A 14,006-nucleotide genomic window follows, 5' to 3' on the forward strand; every position below is an offset into this window, starting at 1 on the left:
TCTATTATGTCCATTTAAATTTGTGTTTGTGTATTTATATTTATATATTTTCTATATGACGGCACATTGACTTTGGCTTAGTGCCTGACTGTTTATTGATGTTGGTCAGGAAAATAGAAAATGTGTTGTCACGTTTCTTTTCTCATCAGTCAGTCAATCTCTCTCTCTCTCTCTCTCTCTCTCATGTTTGTTGTCCCTTCAGCATCCATTTATCAAGTCAGCCAAGCAGAGCGCCGTCCTCCGAGCCCTGATCACAGACGCCATGGAGATCAAACTGAAGAAACAAGAGGAGGCGGAGCAGAGAGAGCAGGATGCGGAGGATGATGACAACTCGGTACAGACATGAACTCTCCTTATCCTCTGCTGCAGTAGTGCTCAAAACATTACGCACTACATCATAACATAAACAAATACAATCATATTTTCTGTTGGTAGTAATCACAGTCACAGTTCAGTGATCCAGGTGAAGTAACACGTCACTTTCTGCTTGTGTTTCAGGACGATGATGACGTCGACCACGGGACAATGGTGCGGGCGGGGACCGGAGACTCGGGGACCATCCGGGCTGCTGGTTCAGCAGGTTCGCCTAGCGGTACGACACGGACTATGATCGAACACGAGGACACGGGAACCATGCAGTTGCAGCTGGGCACCATGGTGATCAACTCTGACGATGAGGACGAGGAAGTGGACGGGACCATGAAAAGTAAGTCGGAAACTGTGATAGTTACAGTCTGGTGACAGTCTACAGCTTGAATGTGATGACATGATATTTATAAATACAGGTAATGATGAGAGTCCAGCAGGTGGTGCATGTCCTGTGCATAAAGTCACTATATGCTGAAAAAAATAAATTGAAATCGTGAATCAAGGCCAAGCTTGAAATCAGTGGAGGTTGATTTTTTGACCATTATTGCACAGGCCTGAATTCTATAGTGAAGATAATGATGGTGACAAATCATCCAGAAATGCACTTCCACACGTGTCGAGGTGTGTTACACATACACAGGTCATCACGTCTGACAGTGGGAGGAGACAGAGGTAGTACAGCGGCACTACATACCTCATTATCATCACTGACACTAAATGTTTTTGTGTTTCATTAGTTCCCACTTTTATTTTCTCAAAAAACAAAGAGACAAAAAGTCCATGAATCATCAAAATCATGAAACAGCTGTTGGTTTTTTATCCACTAGAGGGCGCAGTGTGACCATCACACACACACCAAGGAACTGGAGGATCATTGTGTGTGTGTGTGTGTGTGTGTGTGTGTGTGTGTGTGTGTGTGTGTGTGTGTGTGTGTGTGTGTGTGTGTGTGTGTCAGTGTGTGTCAGACATTATCTTCTTGCAGATGAGCTAAAGGGCAGGAAATGAACAACAGCATCTAATGACTTTCAAAGTTGTGTTTCCGTTCTCACTGTTTTAATAAATAATGTGTAAGTAATGTAAAAGAATCTGTAGATTAATGTTCATGGAGTCCTGAGCTCTGCTGCTTCTCCGTTTGGCCGTGAGCTCCGTCTCTTCGACGCTCCTTCAGTGGCCTGACGGTCAACGAGATTCACCATTCAGTGTTATTGTGAGTTTCTGGTATTCTCAGAGAGAGTGATGCATTTTGGGTCGTCAACCTGTAAATCAGTAATGTCTAAATTTACTGTCAGGAAGTTGCCTTCAAACATCTGATGAAGTGGTTGATACCACTGTTTAACTCAGTACAAGTTTCACTCTCTCACTGTTTGTAATGGTAAATACAGTAACTTTAAATTCATAATGTGAAGATTGAAAAACCTAAGAACCTGTAAAGAACCTGTGTGTTAATCTCTTTGACTGAAGATCTCTTTCAAAAGAGAGACCTGAGTACAACAAAACACAGACCCTAACCCTAACCCTCACAGACAATCACAGACGTCACTAAAGGACCAAAGAAGTGGAAGGTCCTTAAATATAGAGTTAAAGTGTCCTGAGATCTGTTCTGCTGAGGAGTGGTTTTAAATTAAACTGAAGCAGCTTTTGTAGAAACCGTTAACTTTACATGTTAATGAAGAATCCCTCAATGTACAGTTAGCCAGGTGACCAGCTGCAGCAACACCTCGTGTCTTTGCCGCACTGTTGTCATGTGTTTGTTATAGTGCAGACATCAGAGGACACAGTGGGAGGACAGATAAACTACCTGGACAAGTGGTCAAACAGCAGCAGTCAGTGGCAGAGGTCTCCAATCAAACCCTGGACGCAGAGTTCAAACTTTAAGCAACACGACTTCACTCAGTAAATGCAGTTGTGTCAGTTGTCAGTCAAATGAGTTACTGTCAGGTTTGTTTACATCAGATCAGCTGTAGGCGACATGCAGTGATAGCAACTCCTCTGATAACACAACAGATATAACCTGAAGTGAGTGAAGCTGTGGGCTTTAACTTGAACTTTGTTTTTTAAAGCTCATGTTTATTTACATTTTGGAGAATGAAGTGAACTGAATTATCACTTTCAACTTCCTGTTTGTTTTGTACCATTGGATGTACTGAACTATCTCCGATCACTGACCGACGAGCTTCTGTTTTCTCTGGTTTACCATCAGACTTATAGACATTTATTTGCAGTGGTGTTTTCATGTCTGTGTGTTCAGGTCTGACTGAACAACTCAGGGTTTCAGATGTTTTTGGTACAAAATGTGAGTTTTGAATATTGATATCTGATGACTTGATAAATGATCCTATTCATCTGATTGGTTATGGAGATCAGTTTGAGTGTTTTGATACGATATGTGAATAAATGTGAGCAGTAATATCAGACATGAGGAGCTCTCAGCCCCTTTTGTTTTGTCAGTATTTCTCAGAGTAAAACAGGTTGGAGACCCCTGGTCTACGGTCTGAGGGTGAGGAGGGTATTTGAAGGGCAACAGACTCGTGTCAGGATTCCACTTCATGCAATGAAAACATTAACATTTATTCAGAGATTTGATTGTGCAGCTTCAGCCTGTTGGAGTCTTTTTTTTATTGCAGTGTGGGAGTTGTAGGCGTTGGATGGATTAAAGCTTTTGGAAAAAGTCTCAGTAACAGTTGGACTGTGTTCATCAGTGCTGGCAGTCTGTGGGTGTGTTTTATGTGTTTGTTTTTATACGCAAAGAATTAACCCCAGTGAGACTACAGCGTGTGTGTGTGTGTGTGTGTGTGTGTGTGTGTGTGTGTGTGTGTGTGTGTGTGTGTGTGTGTGTGTGTGTGTGTGTTTTTTGTCTAACCACCACCAGAACACTTGTTGTGCTTCACTGATGAAAACAAAGTGACTGTGTGAGATTACGTCATGATATCACAACTCCTACAAGCTGCACCACATCTCATGAGATTTATGTTGCATCCACGGGAGTGTGGCAGCGTTAACAGCCCCTGGAGGCAATGAGCAGCATTTTGATTGTCACAGGGGTAATTTCCCGCCCTGTAGTGTCCTGCTGAAACAGACAGAATAGTCAGAAGTGATGGGGATGAGCATCTGCAGAGTACCAGCAGACAGGGGGACTCCACACCTTTTAATGATGCTGATGTAAACATAGACACGTGTGACAGTCACACACACATTAACTGAAGTTTCACACATTGATGATGCAACATGGCCGACGTTATCTCTCTGTTAACTTGATGGTTTTGGTCAGACAGATGTTCATGTTCCTCACGGCTTCATTCAGACATGACGACACATTTGAGACATTAAGATGACAGTAGATATGAACCTGCCTCAAATTAAGCAAAAGTAGTTGAGTAATTATACTTGATACAAATGTCAGTGAAACATCAGGCAGCTCATGTTAAAGAAGATGATTTCAGTTGTAAACATGAAACTGTAGCAACAGGTTTAATTCTAAAAATGAAATATCAAAGCCTTTTATTTATTATTGATATATATTAATAATACATTTTATTTTATTCATTTTTGTATACATATATACGTACATGGGTGTGTATATGTTTGAATGTGGGTGCATTTGTGTGTATGTATGTGTTTATATATATATATATATATATATATAAACGTGGGTACTTGACAGTATAGATATGTATATGTAAAAAAAATAAATAAAAATACACACACACACACACAAACACACACACAGGATCATCCAAGTCCTTTGCCTCAGCACAAACACATCGACAAACTTATAAATCTCTGACGCACATACTCATAAATACACACACACACACACACACACACACACACTGTCTCCTGTCTGATGTCCTACTATTGAGTTAGCATGGATCTCCACTGCTGGCAGTTTAAACTGCATTAACACAGGAACATTTAGAGTTTATAATTACATTAGTACCCCAATATCCTTCAGTTGTGTGTCTGTGTGAGTGTGTATTTCTCTGTTGTGTCCTTTTATGCCTGTGCTTGAATGTCTGTGTGTTTTTGGACAAAGTTGTGTGTATATCGGCCTGTGTGTGTTTGTGTGTGTGTGTGTCCCAAATTAATGACCATGGTCTGATGCTGAAGGGGCCCTGAGGTTCAGGATAAGGTATTAGATCAGAAATCCATCCTCTCGTAATGGCACTGAATAATAAAAAGCCTTTTAATTCACACTAATTAGCCACTAACCCTCACTCACTTGAATCCATGTTAGAAACCTCTCTGTCGCTCTCATCGCTCATTGTCGTCTGGCCGCTTCTCCGACTCACTCAGAGTCAGGATTTATTAAATGGCCGATATGTTAATGTTACCAGCAGGATATTAAAACCAGAATCCACCAATAAAACCTCCATCAGTGTTCAGAACACGTCTTTGATCCACTTAGTGTTTAGATGTGTTTTGCAGATGACATTAGAGCGGTTGATTTCTCATTTCTGTTATTTAGTTTTTTTATTTAGGTTTTCTTCGTTTTCATTTATTTATTACAAAGGAAACTAGAATGGCCGCGTCATGGTTGTATCCCTCCTCCACCCAGACCAGTTTCAGATTGCATTTCTGTTTATCCAGAGTCACAGAAACTATGAACCATTTACGTGGAACATTGTTATAACTGCTGTGTGAAGGCTTCAGTAATGGCTAAAAAGTGTTTTGTTACGCATCACAAACTTGACCTTTGACCATCAAAATCTAATCAGTTCATCCTCAAGTCCTCGTGAATGTTTGTGCCAAATTTGAAGAAGTTCTGTCCAGGTGTTACTGAGATATCGTGTCCACGAGAACGAGACGGACGGACAGAACAAGGGAGGAATAAAAACTCAGTGAATTTTATAACATACTGATAGAACTTCAGACATCTACAGTTTTACCAGTTTGTGATGAGTTTTAAAAGAAGTCTACTTTCTGTGCTGTATAATCTCTAAGTCCAGAATATACACAGGGTATCGATGTAAGGAGTAATCATCAATTTCAGACAAAGACGTAGATATTCTGATGTTACACTGAGTCTGGAGTTTATTTAGAGAAACTGTTTGATTTATTCTAAAAATGGTTGAAGTTACATTTTGATGTCAGTCTGTCGGAATCAAACAGTAAGAGGTTTTCTATGGAGCTGCTATAATGTAATGATGTCCAACAATAACACACAGATCCACTGCAGAAGAAGCAGAGATATCTAAGAACAATAGAGTTTAAAATTCTTTCATGTAGAGGCGTCTCCCACGTCTCTGAGCCTCGACAAAGTTCAGACTCAGCGTTTTGAACCAGAGACGTCGTGGTTCATGGTCAGCGCCTAAACCCTTCACTCAGACTCACCAAGAATACAGTTCAATATTTAAAGCACAGATAAATTAAAAGATTAAGATCTTTGAAATGTTGAATCGTCTCAGTCCGTTCTGTTGTCACAGATCTCTCATAGAAATCTTTCTGACAGCAGCTGTTTCTTCAAATTTAAAGTCACAGGCTCTGAGTTTTATGCCAAAAAACAATAGTAAGGTCTTTTGAGGGAAGTATAGTGCTGTTTTAAAATATCAGCTCAGACATTTATTACAGCTGAGCTCATGAGATCATTTTAGGGTTTTATTTTAAAGCCTTTTTCTTCTTTTGTTGCTTCCTCCAGCAATAAAACACAAACCGAGGCACAGAAACAAATGACAGAAGTTGCAGTTACAACCTTAGTCACTTTTCCTCTGTCTCTACATGAACGGCAACGGGGTGATTCACACGTTACATTTGTTGTTTGAAATGCTTGTGAACCATTATGTTGACTTAATATTAATAATTTAAAAGTTTTTCCACCTCTGAGCCTCAACAAAGTTCAGATGTTTAAATGCATTGATCTCTCGACACAGTGACATTACACTTTAACATTTACACTTCAAGAGTCTTTAGCTCTCTTTTTCTTGTAAAGCTTGCAAGTGCAAACAGCACAGTGAACTTTGCAAACGCAGTCTTTAAAAACAATAGTGTACTTTCTGGTTCCGTCTGTGTAAGAGCCTTAGTTAAAATGATCTAGTAGCTCTCTGTACCTGCTCAGCTCTCACGGCTCTGAGCTTCATTAAAGTTTGGTTTTGTTTTAGTTTTAGTTTTTCTTTGGGGAACTTGCAGGAGCAGATGGTCCTCTCTAGAGCCCACTCCGGTTCGGCCTTCAACTTAAATTCAAGCTGTGTAAAACCTTTACTTTACAGGCTGGTTTTAGAGGCTGCAGCGTTTCTGTGACCAAGACATTAACAGACTTTAATCCCACTGAGGGAAATGTTGTAATTTTACTTGTTAAAACAATTTAGCAAATTTGATCTGATTGACTTTGGATACTGTAGAGTCCAATATCACTTTACAGCAGGTATAATAGCTGCAGTATATACATAGCTATTTTTAAATATACAACAGTGTGTCGTATAACAATGTGACCATGTAAAAGGAGTCTCTGTTAGTGATGAACCTACAGACAATTATCAGCTGAACCTGCAGCTCCCTCGGCCTCACAGAGCTTTATAGTGAGTTTCAGCTTATTGCTTATCTGTGCAGACCTTAGACTGTTAATAAAGATGGCCGCAGTCTCTGTGACGTCACCCACAGTTTTCTGAAGAGCGGTTTTGAAGCTCAGAGTGAGCTGCTACACAGTCACCATCTTGGCAGAGCCTGACTCCGCCCCTAACTCCCAGTTAATCAAAATATGGGCAAAGAGGAGGGGCATGTGAGGAGCTGAGTGTGTGCAAGCATAAACTCGCCCACCTGTCACTCAAAGAGGCCACGCCCTCAATCCTCCATAACTGTAGTCCTTATTAAAATGTAAACAGGTGAGTTATATAAACAGGTGAGTTATATAAACAGGTGTCATGAAGGAGGAAATCAGCTCTAGAGACCAAAACAGTTTTTGTACCAGGCTGTAAACATGTTTATTTCTGCTGTAAAGTTGGACATTTTAACATGGGAGTCTATGGGGACTGACTCACTGTTGGAGCCAGACTCTAGTGGTCGTTAGAGGAACTGCAGACACAACTTCACTGATCTGGTTCATACTCTCCGCTCTCATAGCGTCGTTTTCAGTTGCAGCAGCAGACAGATGTTTTCAGAGAAACAGCTGTAAAGAGCCTTTCCTCTACCTGCTCAGCAGCAAACAGCAGACAGACTCAGTCAGAGCAGCTGCTGAACATGAGGGAGAAACAAGTAACTTATTCACAAACAAGTTCAACATATCAACAGGTGATCACAGTTTGTTCCCGCTGCTCACAGGTGATAAAAATATCAGTCATTACAGGTTTAAACTTCTACAAAGCTCCGCCACGAGAAAAAACAACATTTCTACTTTTTTTATTCGCTATTCGCACAAACGTGTCGACGTCCTGCAGTGATGTGACGGCTGTGAGGTGATTTTTGATCTGACTGGTCAGTGTCAGAGCAGATGGAGCCAAATAATGGGCTTGTTAGTGGGTGACAAACACTAATGGAAGAAACCTTTTTATGACTCTTTTGTCTTTTTGGCTGATCAGCTGATCAGAGCGGCTCAGGACAGTCAGACGGCATCTCCGACCTTCAGTGTCTGTGCAGGGATACAATTCAGGATTATAATTAATCACCCAACTGAAATAAAATCATTTTAGTTCACGTTCCAGTAAAACGATCCGAGCACTCCCTCTTCTTTTCCATCCTCTCCATCTGTTATCAGAATGTGGAAAAATGACAAAGGCCCTAAATGTCACGAGAATCTATTCATTAGAAAAAGGCGTCTGGGTGTGGCAGCGACTGAGCTGCTTAAATTAATGAGAAAATTGAAGCTATCTCATGAATCATGGTGCGTCACTCAGCTCCCCTCGTCTCCTCATCTCTCCGCTGTTTACTGTTTACTGAAAAACACAAGATTCACTTTCAGGCTGAGAAAAGGGCAAGTAAAAAAATTCATGCAACTTCTCTCTCTACATTTCTTCTCATTGTCCTTCGTTCACGCAGCAGACGCCGTTCATGTCACCAGATGTTTTTGTTCTGTTGTTCACTTTGGTTTGTCAGGTGTGTGTTTCCTTCCTCACTGACCACATGGCAGGTGATTCAGACTCGGACCACGATGCGCATGTCGTGGGTCAGGGTGCGTGGAAGAATCTGCTCAAAAATGTAGTTTATTTAAAATGTGTTATAAAACATTTAAACTGGGCTCCATTAAAATTGGACCAGCACCATGTGAGGTGAAGTTTAGCAAGTGTCCCCCATGTTTGTCAGAGTCCTGGCGAGTCAGAGCACTCGACTTCATGTTTTTGTCTCAGGCTGAAGTTTAAAGTGAAAAATCATGTTTCAGAGACTCAGGTGGAGCCTGAGCACCGTGAATACTCCGGTCTCACACTTTCTCATGTTCGTAGTTTTTTGGAAGAATCCTGGGGCCTGAAGCATCAATGATCTGTACAACATGTTTATAAATTAGCATTTATAAACTCATTCCTTTGACCACGTGAACACACGGTTTCTCAAGAGATCCACGTAACAGTGAAAATACAAAATAAACTAAGACTCATGATTTAACAGAAAACAAAATAACTAACTTCACGGAGCTTCATTCGTTATCATCATTATAAGTTTTACAATTTTTACAATTCATAAACAGAAATAATTGTGTTTGTGCTTAATGTTTCCTTCATCGTTTAATATCATTATTTATTGTGAGTCATTCTGTAACGGTTTCATACTGTTTTAATATTGACTGATCACAGTGTTAGAGTCTGGAGCCTCATTAAGAGTCTCTAGTGCTAATGTGAAGTTCACAGTGAAACAGGACTTTACATCAGAGTGATTGTACTAAAGTAAAATACTTCAGTTTCACAATCAGTGAAATTCTTCTTCTTTCTACGTCTTCATCCATTTATGGCTAAATGAAGGAGTGAAACGAGGCTCGCCCACATCCGCCAATCTGAGATGCGAACGCACGGTTTTATAATCCTGATGAAAATAATGTATATTCATAATTCTGGTTTTGTGTAATGTTGTTATGTTACACATAGTTTGAGTCTGAGTTTCATGCATCTGGCCGCTGGTCGAGCTGCGTTCACGTTCCTGAGATTGTGAAGATGTTCGATGAAGAACTCGTTGCGGTTGTTTCTGCATCGATCATCTCACTTTAATCACTGCGTGGGCTTCTTCACCTTTGACCTTTCCTCTTGAAGACGTGTGTCATTGATACAGTTGTGATGCGAGTCATCACAGTAATAAGTTCCCAACACAGACTCTATCAGAGCGTGTACATCCAGAAGTATATAAACACAAGACACAGGAAACGCTGCTCACCACGGTTGCTTGCCTCCACATGGGGTCGGCATAGCAACCAACAAAGCACAGCAGGTCACAGTTTATAGGAGTATGAAGCGCAGTTGGAAAGAGTCTCTGACCTGCCAGATAATTGCTCCAGTTACCCGACAACACCAGATAACAAACTGGAATCAAAGACACATTAGATCATGGATTTTTATGTGTCCGACCTTCTGTCATCTGATGTTGAAAAAACTCCATATTGGGAAAAACCGCTGCTGGTTTCCTCCAACAATGACTTCTCCAAGCTCCGTGTTCTTGGCAGCGTAATCCCGAGCGGCGGCACCTCGCAGCGGAAAGAATGAAAACAAACCACAGAGCCACAAGATCGGTGATGAGATATAGGAGAATGCTGAAGTGAGCTAACGTCTTAGTGTCTCTGCATTAATCTGCTTTACCAAGCTAAGAATACACACAGCAGAAATAACTGCTTGGTGACTATCAGGTTCTGACAAATACACTGTAAAGGTTTGATGACAGGTGGTTGTTTGTACTGTTGGAGTTTAACCACCAGGAGGCAGACACCTTAAGATCCACCTGCAGCAAGTGAACCTGAATTTACCATCAGTGCTGCAACTAACATCATTTTCTGAATGAATCGTTTGATCTTTAAAACATCAGAAAACTATATCCTCAGATGTTTTGTTTAAAAAACACCAAAATATTAATTTTACTATAATGTACGACCAAGAAAAGCAGCAAATTCTCACATTTTAGAACCAGGAACCATCAAATATTTGTCATTTCTTCTTGAAGAATTACTAAATTGATGAAGTCTGGTTGGTCAATCAAACCAGAGTTAGAATCAGTCAGTCTCAGACAGCTTCACACAACGCCGTCATAAACTTTTGGCAGTGGCGGTTCAATCTGCTCGGCTCAACGTGCCGCTGCATTTAAATTGGCTCGTAGCGCCACCTGCTGTTGTGGAGGGACAATTACAGTGGAAAGGTTGAGCCAAAAGCCGTGATACGTTTTAGTTTTTGTTTCTGAAGCATGATAATTAGAAATATGTCGTGTTTCTGTTTCATAGGAACATTTTGTGTTTGTAAAACAAAATGCATTCGTTTGTTAATGGTGTTTCACACTGTGTTTGTTCCGCATTTATAAAACTGTTTTGTTTGTTAAGTTTTTTAGCTCCAAATGTATCTGACATTTTGGGTTTCCCGTCCACTAATGACCAAAACTGAAACATCTAAATACTGAGCAGATGATTCACATTAGATATTAGATCATATTAGATTCAGACAGATAAAAGGAAGAAACTTAATAAATGAGTGGAAAAAGTTAATGAACACAGAAGCTTCCAGACTGAACAGCTGAGTTCAGCTCGTAGTAGCATCATGTTGTCGTATGTAGATACACTGATTTATGTTTTAAGACATTTAGCTAAAGATGCTAATGAATGCACCCTGTGTGTGTGTGTGTGTGTGTGTGTGTGTGTAGGTGTGTGTGTGTGTGTAGGTGTGTGTGTGTGTGTGTGTGTGAGAGAGAGAGAGAATGATAAAGTGATTGATATCTGAAACCTCTCCAGGAGCTGGAAGGGATTCAGATGTGGCAACATGTGGCTTTGAATCTGTTTTTTACATAAGACGACAAAACAATAAAGTCGAGAGTATGGATTGTTTGAGCAACTGTTTTCACAGTGCGGCTGTATGTGATCACACTCGATGTGTCCGTACTGTAGGAGTGGAGACTGCAGTTACACCACAACACATTGTTAAAGCCATGAGTGGAACAGCTGAACTCAGTGATTTGCTCGACTCATCTGGGCAAAATTAGAGACGAGGGTTTGTCCAGTGAACCAGTGTCTCAGCAGCTCCACACACACTAACACTTTCATGTTGTCTTCATCCACACACACACATACATCACATCATCACTCCCACTGTTATTATGTCCCATTCATTATCATACAGAATCAAGGATAGGATTGTTGGTGTTGCTCTGTTGTCTGTGGCACGTTTGTGATTAAGCTTCTTATGTTTATCTCCCTGTAGATTTCATTTTTATTATGTTTTTTTTTAATTCAGCTTTAAGAAAAAATCTGAAAAAAACATCAATAAATCTCAAATTATATTTTGATTTTCCAAAAAGAAGAAAGAAGGTGTTAGACGTGTTAAAAAGTCTTGTCTAAGTTGTAAAAGGATATTTATATTATATCCAGTTGTGGACTGACTTGTGCTCATATGGCCCTCTACAGTAAAGCTGCTACTGCAGGAGCTTGCTAACTCATTGTCTCATGATGGACGAGTGTTGCTTTAACTGTGGGGTTAAAACAGAGCTCGCACCCGGCTTGTATCTGGCCTTTAGTGAAAGTATGTTTGCTGTCCTGGTTGTGTTCACACAGAAAGGGTAAAACCATGTGTTTACTCTGCTCCTGCCCCCTCCCCACTTCCTTTACTAACTGCAGCTGCAGCCTCTTGCAGCCTGGAGGAGAATCTGCAGAGATGGTGCAGTGAGGGAGATTGTTGACTGTAGATGTACGATGAAGGGGCGATCACATACCGATCATGTATGAGAGCGATCGGCTGATACTGATCATCTTCGTCCTGCCTTGCAGATGGCGTACGTTGTATCAGTGTCTCACACTTTGTAAGAAGTTCCACACGGCCGACATGTTGTTTAGTTTTGGCGGCCCGTCGTGAGGCGGGGCCACACTGCACAGCTCACAGTGACTCTCTCAGCTGCAGACACCTGAGTATTAACCACAGGTGATCGGTTTGAAGGCGATCGCTAACCAGAAGCAATAATTCTGATCTACTGATCACGTTTTTAATGAAAATCAGGCGATCGTGATTGGCGGCCGATCAATCGGAGACTCCCCAGTACAATGCTTCTAAAAATATATTCACCACCGTCTTGGTGCTTTTCATGGCGCAGTATTTGAACTTAGTCGCCAGCGACTAAGAACAAAACTGCAGTTAGAAGCTGAGTATCTGTGTGAAGGCAGAGAGTATTTCATCTGCCTACATCCTCCTGAGAGGACGGCAGCGGGGCCCATGTTCTGGTGGGGCCACGCTTCAGTGGCACTGCTCGTGTTTGTGTTTCACATTAACGTTAAATATGATCCAAAACTATTTCCTGTGAATCAGCTGTGATAAAGTAAATGTTTGTTTTACAGGGAGAGACGAGACGATGCAGCCGGCGAAGCCGTCCTTCCTCGAGTACTTTGAGCAGAAAGAGAAGGAGGCGAACAGCCACAACGACGGAGGAGGAAGAGGAGAAAACAACGCAGACAACCGCAAACTGCCCGGAGAAGGAGATCTGGAAGTGGTGAGTTAGAAGCTCTCTGTGTGTGCGTGTGTGTGTGCGCGCGTGCGTGCGCGCGTGCGTGCGTGCAGTAATTTTGCTGCTTTTGAAGTTATTCAGTGAGAAACCATCGAACAACCCACGGCTCATATTTATGGTGTTTCACTTTATTTATCACTTGATATAATGAACGTGGTTCATGTTTGAGTGTTTTTTAGGTTTAATTGTGTTTCATCTCTAATCTCAGTATCTCATTAAAGTTGCAGAATCATGATGTATTTAATATTTTTGGCCACAATAACATGATTGTGAAAATTTGAAACCATCACTTCCCTGGTTTCATGTAATGGAGACCCGGGTCCCAAGGCGTCCTGGGGCCCAGTTATACCCGGTCCAGTCGGGTCCTGCTCATGTCAGTGTGTCTAAAACCTGAATGAACCCACGTGGACTCGCTCTGACCTCCGGTCACGTTGTGTTGTGGTCACTGTAGAGGAATGAGTGAACTGTGAAGCAGCTGTAGTTCAGACCTGGTCTCCTGTCCTCTGGCTGCTGGTCTGTGTTTCCTCTAATGTGTGAAGGAATTCATAAATAATCATAAATAATTTCAATTCAAAACCATCTGAGGTTTTAAAATCCCGATTAAAGGTCTTATTTTCTCACAGTCAGTTTTTCTGTGAAGTTCTGTTGCTGTAAATTGTTTTAATAAATGATTATCAGGGTTGATGCTTCGCTGCGAGTGCCTTCATGTTGTAGAGCAGTGAGCCGGTGCCTCTGTGCAGAGCAGATTACAGTCAGTTAGGAAGCAGAGGTTGTTTGTCTTGCTCAGGGACATTTAAGCAGGACAAATGGCTGCTGTTGGAATTAAATATTAAATATGTGACCTTTTAAAGCGCGGTGGCTTCTCTTACCAGAGACCACACTGCTGCTCAGCTCCAGACACTCAGAGGACACTGACGCCTCTCTCTCCTCCGCCACAAACCACAAACCACAGCTGAAGAGGAAATCAGAGCAATGAATCTGTTCCTCAGACAATTAGCTGGGATTTTTAAAATGAACATGATTCATTTAAACAGCAGAAATTA

General features: G+C 41.3%; 1 protein-coding gene across 1 annotated transcript in view; it reads left to right on the forward strand.

Annotated features, from left to right (window-relative positions):
• Positions 1 to 14,006, forward strand: part of LOC111224361 (serine/threonine-protein kinase 4-like) — a 31,719-nt gene that overhangs the window by 11,957 nt on the left and 5,756 nt on the right. The window contains exons 8-10 of the mRNA XM_022748820.1: positions 203 to 334; positions 499 to 706; positions 12,797 to 12,948. Of these exons, the coding sequence (XP_022604541.1) occupies positions 203 to 334; positions 499 to 706; positions 12,797 to 12,948 (492 nt within the window). The remainder of the gene's footprint in view (positions 1 to 202; positions 335 to 498; positions 707 to 12,796; positions 12,949 to 14,006) is intronic.

Source organism: Seriola dumerili, unplaced genomic scaffold, assembly GCF_002260705.1.
Source record: "Seriola dumerili isolate Sdu_G_001 unplaced genomic scaffold, Sdu_1.0 BDQW01000133.1, whole genome shotgun sequence".
Lineage (NCBI taxonomy): Eukaryota > Metazoa > Chordata > Actinopteri > Carangiformes > Carangidae > Seriola > Seriola dumerili.